Genomic DNA, 14,586 nt, shown 5'->3' with positions numbered 1-14,586 from the left:
CAAAACCTCCTTGCTGCATTTTTCATGTTATATTATTGGGAACTACTACTATCTTGAAAAAATTAAAATGAAAACATGAGTACTTTAAAGACTTATGGATCAATTTACAACACATAATAGGATTAAGGAAGAAGGGTGAGATTGTTTAATATCCATTTTTTTCCTTATTATTGTAAATTTATTTTAACAAATGTTAGATTAATTCAAATGTTATCATCATAGAATTCAGGGTTATTTTTTAACCACTGAATACAAGACTGGAGACATTATGGGTGTCCTTGTCTCACTTTTACAACCTTTTTTGTTTGACTTGTAGGTTTTAATGTGCATCATAACACCTCTCATCTAGCAGTAAGAAATTCTCTGGGGAACACTTGCAGAAAATAGGACATTGAGTCCATAATTAAAGTAATCTCTTCCCAGGCAGATGCTTCAGTTGGCTCTGTTATCACATATTACAAAAGGCATCTTGAGGCCTATAAAATGTGCAGCAAATGGCTTTGGAGATGAGAAACAGCAATTTTTCATCTAATTTTGATCCATAGACATGTAAGTACTGTATTGCCACTTTTTGGTATGGAGCCAAATAACTATTGTGGTTGTTCAAATAAGCTTGGCAGTAACCAAAATTAAAGAGTACTCCAGCTTTTATCCTCAGTCAGGAAAGCCTTTTTCTAACCATCTTTGCACTTAGCAAATAAGCATGCCATCTCAAATGTGCGTGTTAATGCCTACATCTGGATTTAGAAGAAAGGCTTTATGCAGCTTAACTCACCATACACATTCTCTCTATATATGCTTGTTAAAATTGTCGTTCAAATTATGGTCCTAACATCTTCACTGTTTTGCAAAGCAGTCTGTGATATTGATTGGAAATGTTTCTACTGTTTAGCTTTTGTATTTTAGGACATTTAGGACATAGCTCTTTGAATGTATAAGTAGGTTCTGCAAAATAATTTGTTCATAACCGATATAATCCTTTGCATAAACACTAATGTTGATAGGAACTGGGTGAGCTTTTTCAAGCATGTTTTTGGTCACTGACTGTAACTGATGTGTCATATGTGAGCAAGATTTGACCTCTATCTAGTGAAGTACTTGAAAAAAGAGATTCAATTTCTTCCATTATTCATTTCTTCAAACTTGCAATTTCAAACTCTGTCCTGCTTGGGTGGGAAATCACAGAGATTGCTAGAGAGTTGCTTACTGTTTAAGGCTTTGAAAATGCATTTTTCACAGAAAATGTCTCAAGTAAATGTATATCTTAGGCTAAACAGCTTATGTTGAGCTAAGAGGGATATTAAGAAGGGTGCAGGATAACAAGTTACATTTCTATTAAGAACTAAAGGATCCAAGCCGTTCGAGAGGATAAAGGAAAACAATGCCTTGCTAGGAAACCACTTTCATAAAGCTATGGTGGTATTATATTTGTACAATACCTGTTACGAGAACAGCCATCAGGCAGTAACAACAGTCAGCAAGTGGCATGTAAAATGCTTCAATAATTTCCTCATAAAATGAAATTTATTTTTATTTGCATTAGTATAGCATCTCCAAGCCTTCTCCTAGGTGACTGCTTTTCTGTATGGATGGAACAGAATGGAACAGAATGGAACACAGCTCTTGCTGTGAGCTGCAACCATGATGACCCTGGTATGATGATATCCTTACGACCTCTGCCACTGCATCATCATTATGTCATCATTATGAGAGCAGGTGTCTTGCTGGATACCTGTCTGAGACTTCTGCCCCTGTGATTGAGCTGCTGCCCTCCAGGAGCTGCTGAGCAGCTGATGTACCAAATTTACCTCAGCCAAAATATCTTATTGTGGTGCTCATATGGAAATGGATGCATCATTTATTAATTCTGATAGTTAATGCTGTGCATCTCTTTTCAAGATTATCTTTTCTGCTTCCATACAGGAATGAAATTGTCAAGGCATTGTTGTATAGGTTGGCAATAAACACCTTTTAAATTCTAATAACTCCCTCATCACACAGAGGGACCTTTGGGGAGGGTACTACCTAAAGGGTCCACGCTGTAATGGTGAAGGAGGGAGGGTGGTCAGTTGGGGGTGGCTGTATGTATCTGCAGATGCTGGTGATGGTGCCACCATTTATCAAGCATTGTCAAAATGGGTATCTTCCAGGATGTAAGAGAAAAGAAGGCAAGATGGACATACTGAAAGGGATTTAGGAGTGAAAGACACCGAGTTTTTCAGAGGACAAATGGTGTGAGAAAGTGGAGAAAAAGAGAGAGCTAACTATCAAAAGATTCTTTTCCAAACTCCTTTAATCTAAAGAATGGAAGAAAAATGAAGCAAGGGAATAAGGATTTATCATTTCATTTACCTCTCCATATTTTCTCTTTTACATGCCAAATAATGATTGTGTTAAAAACTTCTGCAAGCCTCTTCTTCAAGTTCTCTTGACCTCAGGGATCTGTAGCTCCAAAAGATGGAGTTCATACAGACCGCAATATCATCATATACAGACCACTGCTTATAAGCAATGTTTGTAAAATGGTAATTTGAATGGCATTAAAATAAATAAATAAATTAATTAATTAATTTACTTTCATTTGTTAATACTGTAAAAAATCAGAAAAAGACAGATACTATCAAAATTTTCCTAGGGCAGTTTCATCCTGGTGGCATTTGTATAATGTAAACATTGAGGTTATAATAAAATTAAATTTTATTATTTATTCTATGATAGTTTACATAATATACTACTCTACAATATTTTATAATTTATAATTATAAACAAGGAACTATATTGCATTTTATATCCTTAGATAAGTATTATCTAATTATTAATAACAGATTAGAATTTCTCAAACTGAGATGAGACAAACACACCATATTGTTAAGTACAGTTTAAAAAATAATTATGAAGGATTATCAAAATAAATATGACAGAGTGCACTCTGTCAGGTAGTTTGAGGTCATGGTCATTTTGAGTACTCAAACCCAACTTTTCCCAGCATGTGAGCACCAGAAGTTGATCCAATGTTTTTGATATCTTCAAGTATAAGGTGTATTTATTTATTTGTTTATTTATTCATTTAACTTTTGTTATGTTTAGATGTGAGGTGAGTGTCTTACTAAAGAAAAAGGGAGAAAGAACAATTTTTCTTGTCATATTGGGTTATAGTTAACTTCTCTCAAAGTTTTCACATTTCAAATATGTATGTATGTATGTATATATATCTATGTGAAGTCTTGCTGAATATTACTGCACTGCTACATAGTGCTTTGTAAGTTACCTTATTGGAGTTCATCCAAACAAACAAGGAGAGAAAAGTCAAGATTGTGTGAACTCGGAATAAGGGCAGAGCATCCTTATATGTCGTCTGCTTTGTACACAAACAAAGCATAATTTCAAACAAGTAATCTGAAGGCATTGATTTAAAAAAATACAAAAAGTGTTGTCTGTGGTTTTGCTGACAGCCTGTACATGCATGATTGCTCTGCTGGATCAAAGCCAGTGCTCATCATCCTACTGTATTGAGTTCTTCACAAAATTATTTAGTAATAGTCCCTTGCAAGAAGTCAAGTGCTTCCCAAAGAATTACAAAGACAATGCCCTTATCTCAAACTCATCTATGCACTGGACACTTCTTGTATTATCCACTCAAGAGACAGCAATGAAATTATCAGACTCTCTCAGTCAACCAGGGGGGACATTTCAGAGCTACAAAGGTCTTCCACATGGACACAATGTTGTACAGGCTTGTCGGCAGTACTGAAATTTAGCTTTCCAAAAAAATAAGTACAAATGTTTTCTGCCCTTGGCGGTAGTAGGGGTTTTATATACTATATGTTTACCCCTAAAGAATGGTTCTGTGTGTGTTAAAGCTTATTCTTCACATACCCAACATTTCCAAAAAAAATCACAAAAACTATTTCATACTGATTTCATTAAACATACTTCTTTTGCAATCTCATTTTAGAAGCTTTGTTATCAATCAATTATTAGCAGTCAAAATATGTTTCACTCAATTCATCTGTTACAGAGGAAAGCCTACCAGTAGAGGCAAACTGTTGGAGTGTGTGTAATACATTTTATATTCCAGTCATGTTTTCAAAATTAAAGCATCTTGGGAAAATGGGAAGACAAAGCATCTCTTTGAATGAAACAAAGATTTATGTTCTTGATGAACTAAAATATGCTCTGAAAAATAACCCTGAGGTTAAATTTCAGAGAGAGCAAAACAAAGTTCAAGGGAGAATTCTAAACACAATTACTGATAACTGTGCTGTGGATTGTGAATTGATGGTCTCATGCACAAAAATAATGGGTACAATGCACAGAAAGGGAAAAAAGTAAAATCTAATCTCTGCTTCTAGAATTGCCAAATGAATATTTGTAAGAAGGGAAACAATTCTCATAGTGATTGTTTTATTATTTAGATAATACCAGTAGAAAATGAATTTCATTTTCTTTCATGCAGGAGGTGCCAGAGTCCTATATGGAACCATGCCAAAATCTTAACAGAGTAGCCAAAGGCTATATTGAGCTGCCTTCTGTTATCATACATTACAAGTATGTGATATATTAAATTTGTATCATACAAATACAAGAAACCATCCTAATATTGTATCATCTTGCAGTTTCTATTCTGGCACTACACAATGTTGATGAAAGTAGAATTTTATGCTTTTTGCTCATCTTTTGAATTGAGTCCAACTAACTTATCAATAGAATTTTCATGTGCTTTTCTTTTTTAATACATGGTCACATACCTATTCTTCCCGTCTTTGTTGGTTCTGTTTCTCTTGCACCTACACAGCATGAGGAGCCTAAAATAGCAAATAGCCTTTTATCTACAAGCTTGGAGAAAATGTTAAACATTGAACAACTCTCTCATTTTCATGGGCTTTTAGTAGTATTACCAGCTACCTGAGGGGATATTAGACAATAAAATTTACTTCCAAGGGAAAAGAAAAAAATTGCAAGATTTTATGAACTTTATAAGGTTGTCTTTTTTTATTCATACTCTTCAGCAGTTTTCAACTGTTGAGCAACCAACTTGTTAGAGATATCTTGACATGTACCAAAATACTGACCGTTGAGGATGATGGGATAAATAATTCATTTTTCATGATGTGGCAGGGGGCAGATGAGTCTGTGCTGGTGGGATACAGATTCCAGACTGAAAAACTTACATCCCTGTAGAAAGGTGAACATGGGATTAGGTAGCTAATGATCCATTAAAGCCAGTGGAGACCTAGGACTTGATTCAGCTGCTTAAACATGTCTGAAATAATTTGAGGTGTCCTAAGGAAACAATTAGAGCTAGAGAGACCTTCTAGACCTGCAGGTACCTCCCTGTAAATGTAAAATTAGATGTCAGACTGTACATGCGTGTGGTTCTGTAACTGGCCCAATTAACTATCAAGAGAATTACAGATACAAAATTCACTCATAGATACCTATCCAGAGATATTTGTGTATGCTATCTAAAGTTGAAATTACCTGAAAATCCCTTTGAAGAATTTAAAATCATGTTCATTCAGGTTCCATTGTCCCTCATGGTGTTCTTCCTTTGCTTTGAACACTTTTGAATATTCCTTTATCACAGTACACTTTGTGCTAGAGCATAACAACGTTTCTGAAAATACACAGAATTCCTTCCTGGTCTTCTCTGTTTGCTTTATCACCACATAAAATAGGCAAAAGTGAGACACAACTAATATACAAGCTACATCTAATTCTGCACAATCGGTTAAGTCTATGTTGCTTGGGGTCATACTCAGAAGAGCCACAGCAATTCCATGCACGGTGTTTGATTTCACTGGAAAATTAACAAACACAGAAGATGAAGGAGGTAATCTGGGCACCACATCAAAATGGGGCATGAGCAGAGCCAAGATCTGAATCAAACATTGGCTTGTGATTTTCAGAATGTTACACATAATGCTGATTGACAGTACAACAATGCCTCTTCCCAGGGAAGTGGAAAACCTAGTGAAGGAGCAATTTTTCTTCATAGTTTCACTAAACTGGCACACCAAAAGGAACAATTACTGACTTTTTTTTTTTTTTTCTTCACAAGACATAATTTATAAACAATATGGAAAAATATAATGGCTGCAACACTGGGCTAGTGCTAGATCTACCCTGACTGCAAAAAAGGACTGTCTGTTACCTGATGGCCGTACAACCCTTGTCTTAAGCAGAGTTCACACCAGTAGCAAAAAGATTGCTAATCAATATCCTACTTCACTCTTCCCTTGCAATAAACAGTAGGAAAAGTAGCACATGACTGAAGCAGGGAGCTGGTGCTTCACAGAATGTCAGAGCCAAGGCTGTCCATATATCATGGTGTCCATGTGCTTTACAACACACTGTTTAACTGATTGCAAAGATTATAAATCATAGTGACAAGCAGGATACAATGAACAATTTATTTATTTGTACTATTCTGGTTCAGAATTTGAGGAATAAAAACCTATATGACCATATAATTGAGCATTGAGTAACCGCATATAAATACAAAATAGTTCTGATATTTGCTATCTTCTCTTTACTTAGCATTTTCAACACTTGTGTGTATTATCTTTGCATGTAGAGCAAACGTAACCATCGACTTAATCTTGAAGTTATCCTTCTACATCTCCTTCATTTGAGTTTTGTTTGTTTGCTTGTTTGTTTTTTTGTTGTTTGTTTGTTTTTGTTTGTTTTGTTTTTATCAAGTGAAAAAAAAATAGCAAATACTGTCTTAAATGACAGTTTAGCAAAGAGGTTTACCAGGAGAATGTGGTTCCTTCAGACAATATATCCTTTTCCCACCCTGGTTAGAGGACTACTATAGCAGACCATGTAATCTTCTTGGTTGTTTATACAATATTTCCATAATTCTTATCATGGGTTTTCTATAAATGTTTTAAATAGGTAACCAAGACTCTCAATCACAGTCTTTATGTTCTGCATGATATTTCAAGTTCATATGTTGACACAGTTGCCAGCTCCTAGAAACAGGCTTAAACACATGGGCATGAAAAGACCAGTTTGGTAACAAAAATTTCCCAGAAAAGAGTTGTATCATTAGGTGATTGTGGGAAAAAGCATACTAACACTGAAAAACACAACTCCTTTCTTGTAAGTTTCTTCCAACTTTCTTTTAATAGCTCAGCTGCCTGGCTCAGCACTGACTTCCAACCTTTGTCCAGGAGCTGTGCTGGGAACCAATTGTTCCTTCTTGAGAAGTGATGTGCCAGTGTCCTGCCTCAGCAACCATAGCTCTCTTACCCTCATCTGCAAACCGATGTAAAAAAATACTTATTTTTCAAAGTAATTTCTGCAGCAACCTATTCTATTTAATACAGTAGTTGGAACTTCTGTAATAAACCATGCTGATGCTCAAAACGTAGTATGTTTTTGAAATTTAGGTCAGCTTTATCACTTCTACAAGCTAGAAAGTTAAGCCATCTACAAAAGTACAGGCTTAACAACCTAAGATGTAATGCTAAGTATTACCCTGCTTAGCAGCCATTATCGTCCCTGTGGCAGGCTGAGGTTTAACTAGGTTAGTGTGAGCTTAGAGCAGAAATTACAAACAGTGAAACCTAGCTGAAGGACTGTGAAGATTATGTTTTACAAATTTCCATGCAATCAGAGAAATAATTTATTAGCATGAAGGAGGACCTACTTTCACTTTTTTATTTATTTTTTTGGAGGTAAGCAGTGATTCCTGGCAATCCTGGAAAAAATTGCCAGAAATCCTGGCAATTTACTTAAGAGGTCTTGGTGCCCACAGTCTCCTAAGACTTGTTTAAAGGAGTCCTAAGTTACTACTAGGAAAACAGTTCTGCAAAAATTATGCATTTTAGTTTGCATTTCCTCAGTTCAACTTGAAGTATCAGAGGTGAAAATAATACTAAAGAATTGCACTAATGCATCCTACAGGGGCAGCAGCAGCTTTCTGTTTTTCTTTTAGAAGGGTATTTTACAGAAGAATGTTTCCAAATATTTATAGATTAGCCATAATAAGGTATTTGGACCACCACCAACAATAAAAAAAGCGAGAGTAAGAAGTAATTTGCATGTGATCAAAGTAAAACAAATCCATTGCCTGATTTTGCACAGAAGAAGGTTGGTTCCAGCAGCCTTCCCCCATGAAGCCCCATGAAGCACAGGACTCTGCACCATCTCTTGGCCTGGTGACATCAGGGAGGCGACTTGTTGAGACGACACATTGCGCCAAAGGAAAATGCAGGACCCCGTCAGGCACCGTTACCATCAGACCTGGCAGTAGCACAGCAGTAACTGGACTACATCACACTGCAGAGGTGAGGAATCTTGCAGGGGGAGGAAAGAAACCAAGTGGTTTGCTGCAAGCTGCTGTACGAGGAGTGAATCCCAGTTTCCTGCAACCTTGAATCTCCCATGTCCACAAACACAGCCATCTTCCATGCCAGAGCCTCAAGTGCATTCCCAGTTCCCACCATCCCAGAGGATGACAGCTTCACAGCCCTCCTTCCCCACAGCAGCAGCAACACCTTGGGTGTCCAAGGCTGCCCGCATTAATAAACAGCATGTGGCCAGGAACCACCCTCCTCAGCCATGTGTTGGGAATGTGTGGTGGGTTGGTAGCTGGAAACTGCCAAATTTAGGCCAAGAAAATGTCTGGCATTTTATAGACAATCATGCTGCAGCAGGCAGGACTGCTGCTGAGAATGCCCAAATTTGCTGGTAGAAATTCTCTATACATTTACTGTTATCAAGAAACTTAGTATTGATACCCCAACCACTTTGTCACCTTTGTTTAGCTACTGATGGATATAAGGACTATGGAGGGGGCTGGCTGGCAGCATGACCACAGAGATCTCATTTCTTAGGGGTTCAGTCTTATTTCAGGACTGAGCTCTAGAAGCACCAAAAAGCATAGATGAAGCAAACAGAATTTTTTCCCATGACATCTACAGGGTTATGACTATCCTGTAGGGATTAAGTTTTTCTTCATACTGATATGACAAAGTGTAACCTTCAGTTTCTATCAAGTTACTTAAGATTATCACAGACTGAAGCAATAGAAATCTGTTATATCTGTTTTAACAACTAGATGTGGCCTTGTTATTCCTATTCCCAGGCCTTTTCATTTAGGCATGTTAGCAATAAATATGTTCCCAGCAGACTGTTGTAAAAAGAAAAGGAGAAATAAGATAGAAATAATAGCCAAGGCTGAATAATATAAATGAGAAATTGCACTTCAATACGTTATTCAGAAAACAGAAGATAGCAAAAAATCCCAGCTTTACCTGTTCCTCACCTGAAACTCAGTCCTCAAGTGTAGGATACCCGTCTGCATAGGAAATGATAGACGAGAATGATTTCACTGACATTAACTTATGCATGAATGACCCTAACTTGAGCCCTGAGCATTTCAGCTTTTCTGCCTGCATATCCATGCCTCCAGAGGATGCCAGAGCAGGTCAATAGCAAATGCACTTAATAAAAGCTGGTCATGCAGTGGCCTGGGGAGATTCGCATGGTGACCTTTGTCCAGTTCCTCCTGAGAAGTGTCCAGGGATAAGTGTCAACATGGCAAAACTTACACCATCAGTGCTGGCACTAATTAATAACCTTATTATCCATCCCAAGAGAGGTTAAAGACTAATGAGCTGATCTGAATCACTGACACATTGGCAGCAGCATAGGAAGCTCTTACCTCTCTTGTGCTGTTTACAGAGTCCATAAATTATCATTCAGTGATATCATTCTGTGAATACTATTATTTATATTAAATTTAAACTAAATATTTAGTTAGTGTCAAGTGTTAGAAAGTCTTTTTAAATTAATTTCCTGCAAAGGAGTAAGTGGCAGTGAACAAGGCAGGGCCAACTCTAAAGTCGGAAAGTCAGAGAATTGTGTAAGGCAACTGCAGCCAAGTCCTGCAGCCAGGTGGAGGAAGCACCACCATCAGGGAGGCTAAGCCTTTCCTCTCTTGTCTGAATTTATCCTTCAGGACACCATACTGATATAAACTGCTTTGCTTTGCTGACACTAAAGGACAAACAGGTGTCACAGAGCATCCCTATGGGTGCCTCTGAGACCAATGGACCCCCTGGCCAGGGGCCCTGAGAGCGGCCCGGTGCCAGGTCAGTGCTGCCGCTCAGCCCTGCCACGGCAAGGACAGGCAGATTTGGTGTCTCTGCACCCAGACTGCTAACGTACTTATGCTTACATCCACGCTTCAGAGTCAGGGATGAATTCAGATTTCTTCTGTGTGTGTTCTCTACACCGCAGCATGACCAAAAGCTTTACCAACATGGTACAAAACCCACCACTACTGAGGTTCAAACACACCTGTTTAATCATGGATTAAACAAGCAGTTGGATTTCCAAAACAGTTCAATGCTGACCTATCTCTGTTTCCACTGAGACCAGTGATGAACCTTCCACTGATCTCAAGATAGGTAAGAGATTACTCCCTCGGAAAACATCCCTTTGATTTCATTTAAATGCGAACCATCAGTCACAACACTATTTGTACTTCTACAGAGCTATCCATCAGCTCTTCTTCAACAACAACAAACAGAACATGGACAAAAACATCAGTCACAGGAAAATGAATGGCTGTTTACAAACTGACCTCAAAACTTGCAATGGAGGGTCACATGTCATAAATAAATACATTCACAGTCACTATGCAAGGTAGGACCAACAATTATTTCTTGAATACGCAGGAAAATAAAAAAATGAGAAAGGGAGTAAGCAAGGGGATGCAGAAAAAATGTACAGCTCATCTCATTTTCCTCAGGCACCTCAAAGGACAAAATTTAGCTGCTACTCTGCTCAGCAAAATGAATTGTATATTTGGAGAGAAATTAATGGACACGTAAACTTTACAGAATTTTCACAGGAAAAGAAAAAAAAAATTATATCAGATTTCTTGAAGGTATGTACAGCTATTTTGTGAAGGTAATGTTTCTGACTGAATCTTTGCAAACCAGTGACAGTATTTCCTCATATTTTCCTCAAATTTGACTTGAGTCAAATAGTGAATGGGAATATTAAATACCATAAACAGCTTCTCTGGTACATTGTAGAAGTTAATGAAAAACAAACACATTTTCGAAAGTCTGTTACCACTCATCAAAACTATTTTTCCCAATTTATCATTAGACACTTAGAAGAAAAAAAGGGCTAGAAAAAGCAAGGAAAAAAAAAAAAGTCTTGGCACTTTCTTTGGAGTTAATATACTGTTACAGAATGTAGGAAAGAGATCAGCTGATCACCAGGTACTGTATTCACTATCAGCAAAGTATATCCTCAGAGAATTAAGTCTCTCTTTTTTTACAACACATTAAACAATAAAACAACTTGCTTATGTGAGACACTTATCTGCACTGGGACACCTCCCAGTACAGAAAGGAAGGAATACTGACTCAGTAAAACATTTGTTGGAAAACACAGGGCTGTCACCAAAACACACAGAAGGTCTCACACTTTCAAATTCGCAACAGTTCACTTCTCTAACTGGGGAGCACTCTGGCTTTTTGTCTGTGAATGGGTTAAGCTTGAAATATTTTCTACTTTATACTCTATTCTAGTTATACTATTTTCACTCAAATATGATCTACTAAAATTTTTGGGAGAAATCATTAGAATATGCTTTAGGTAAATATAATTCTACGTGAAAATATGCATTCTACTAATTCATAATAAGCTCTGTATTTTTTGGTACTTAATAAGGTACTAAATCATCATATGATAACTTAGGTCTTTAAAATGAATTACCAAAAATCAGGATACGTACATGAAGTTCACGCAGCCTGTCCCCGCAGGTGGAGCAATCCAAACAAAACTGAGGTTGGTGGTTGGGAGATGGCTCACATGTGATGCAACCACACTGCACATGAACTGATTTCCAAACTGGTGGTCAGACATAATTCCTACAAGAAAGGCACAGGGGAGATAAAAAGTAACATGTGTTAATGGCTCATTGCAAGGTGCTAACAGACAGAGTAGTACATCTACCATGTGTTTCATCATGGCAATATGCAAGGAGAAAAGCCAAGGGTATGCCATGAGGTAATTAGAATCAATGCCAATGAAAACATTGGAGCTGGCCTTTGCTGGAGCCAAGGCTGACTTTGGCTCCATGTATTTACTATCATTATTCCTCATGAGACCAATACCAGAGGAATTATTTGCATTTTTAAGGGAGGGAGCTGGATCACAGCTGCTGTAAATCAATGTTACTCCACTAACTCATTTACACACATTACAGATCTAAAAGGAAATTAAATATGAAGGAAAAATCTTATATTTTAATAAGAAAAATGAGGCTAATAGAGAAAGGTGTTATCTTTTAGTAGACAGGCACATCTACTTGAAAAACAACAACAACAAAACAACAAAAAAACAAACAGATAAGCTTTTGTTTCATGAACTCTTCTGATCTGAAATAAAAGCAGCAACCTTCAACAGCTTTACCAGTATATATTCCTTTGAATTTTTTTGAATCAGCCTCTAATATATGGATGAATGTAAATGTCTTCTATTAATCACCCTCTCTGGAATTCACTCCAGTTCATCAGTAGATAAAAGAACTGGATTTTCACACACACACACACACACACTAAAAGAAAATAAAAGAAACAAGAAAATAAACAAATGAACAAACAAAAACACAAAAACAAATACACACACAGACACACACACAATATCTGACATCATTCTTATCCCCTCTTGGAGCCCTTCTGTAGTTTCCTCTAAATCACTGCAAACTTGGTTGTTTGTTTAACACCCCCAGGCTTAAAGTAAGGCAATCTTACTTTGACTGGATTACTACACCTTTAATCCTAGCACATTAAACAATAAATGTTGAAACTATTCTTTAGAAGGCACTTAACAAAAGGAAATGTCTTGTTCAGAGTTACTTCAAATACTGAACCTGTAGTTCAGAGAATAGCTACAAGGGCTAAAACATTGCTAATAGGATCAGAGGGGAAGTAAATGGTAGCAGGTAACTCAATGCTCAAAAAGGTCACTGTTAGCTGTTATATGGCTGTATCTCAGAAAGTTTATGCTGGCTGGTATTTCATACAGTTCCTTGCTGCAATCTAAACAACAACAGAAAAATAAACCTTATCCCTGCCTCTCAGAATCCTCAACAATAGTTTTTGACAGCAGTTCTACTGAAACGTGAACCCAACAGTCTCTCTTTAAGCCCTCACTAACCCAAAGGCTGAAGGAGTTTGCAAGCAAGAGACTTTCACCACGGAGACTGCTGGCTCCTTTCAGCTGCAAACACACTGCTCCTCCTGTTCCTCCCCAGGGACTGCCAAGCCAGCAGAGAGGGGGCTGCCTCAGAAGGAAATCACTGAGCATTTTACAGATCAAAAGCAACATCTGAAATCCCACTCAGGGACTAGTGAGGACCAAACTATATTAAATTCTAAACTGGTTTCAATTATAGTGGAGAAATGAAGGAGCAGTGAGCTTAAATAATCTGTCCCTGGAACGACAGGAGGCGTGGGTGATGGCAGTGATGCCTGTATCTTTTACAAATGACCACAACCCTCTCATTCACAGTTTTTCAATTAGTTCCCCACTGAAGCATACACATAAAGTCTTCCATCATTCAGGTGGTTATACTGCTCAGATCAAATTCCCAGGCAGTGGAAACACAAAATCGTAGAATAGTTTGTGTTGGAAGGGACCATAAACGGTCATAGCCATCTCTTGTTAGCCTGTACTGATATTTAAGTTTTCATTTGCTTTCCTTGACTGGTTTGGGGTGAGGGGTGGCACTAACATCCTCAAAGAAATCTGCCTGACTGGTGTCCTGGAGTCTATCCAGCAGCTGCATGCAGAGACAGATACGTCCAAAAATATGCCCAGAGAAGTCCCTTGCAGGGTGAGTGTTATTTAGGGAACTTTGATTTGCTGAGGGTGCAAGATGGAATCTCTGCTTCTTTTGCAAAGCTTTGGGTCTCATCCCTCTCTCTTTGAACTTTGGGCTAAAACCAGTGACTTCAGTGACGTGGGACTGGCTCTTCAGAACTAATGCGGGGCACCAGCTCACACATATCAACATCACAGCCGCATAACAGGAAACAGAGCCAGCTACAGCCTTTATCAGGTTAATTAAATAACAGAGGCTGTCAGGGGAGAAACAGGAACAGCCCCTCAGTTTGAAGAAATTCCCCTTACTCCAGAGCCAAACAATATGAGGGAGGACAAAGACTGCCCTACCCACATCCCGCAGCCGGGGAATGGGCACAGCAGCTTGGGAAATGTGACCACTTCCCTCCTTGGCAGCAACTTGTGAGTTAATGAATTCCCTAGGTTTCAAGGCAGTAGGATGCAAAAATGTGTCTAATACATCAAACACATACAACATCTGTGGAGAATTTCTTTTCCCTTTGATTTACAGTTTATAAAAAGAACTTTGCAGTGACTAGAATAAATACTAAACAACGAAAAAAAAACTCATTCAAATTTTTTAGGAAAAAAATCTATGAATTGCAGAAAGAATAATCAAAATTCCAGATTTATCATTTTATCAACTTTTTATAATAATATTTTATTAATAATTTATCATGATCATTTTTACAATAAAAACAACCA

General features: G+C 37.6%; 1 protein-coding gene across 4 annotated transcripts in view; it reads right to left on the bottom strand.

Moving 5' to 3' along the window:
* Nucleotides 1-14,586, bottom strand: part of RELN (reelin) — a 285,956-nt gene that overhangs the window by 194,473 nt on the left and 76,897 nt on the right. For 3 of the 4 annotated variants that reach the window (XM_068669848.1, XM_068669849.1, XM_068669846.1), the window contains exon 3: nt 11,768-11,903. In XM_068669848.1, coding sequence (XP_068525949.1) covers nt 11,768-11,903 — 136 coding nt within the window. Of the gene's footprint in view, nt 1-11,767; nt 11,904-11,988; nt 12,108-14,586 lie in introns of those variants that run through there. The other variant, XM_068669847.1, reaches the window with a different exon arrangement.

This window comes from Anas acuta, chromosome 1 (genome assembly GCF_963932015.1).
Source record: "Anas acuta chromosome 1, bAnaAcu1.1, whole genome shotgun sequence".
Classification (NCBI taxonomy): domain Eukaryota; kingdom Metazoa; phylum Chordata; class Aves; order Anseriformes; family Anatidae; genus Anas; species Anas acuta.
This window is presented reverse-complemented; position numbering and strand designations above follow the sequence as displayed.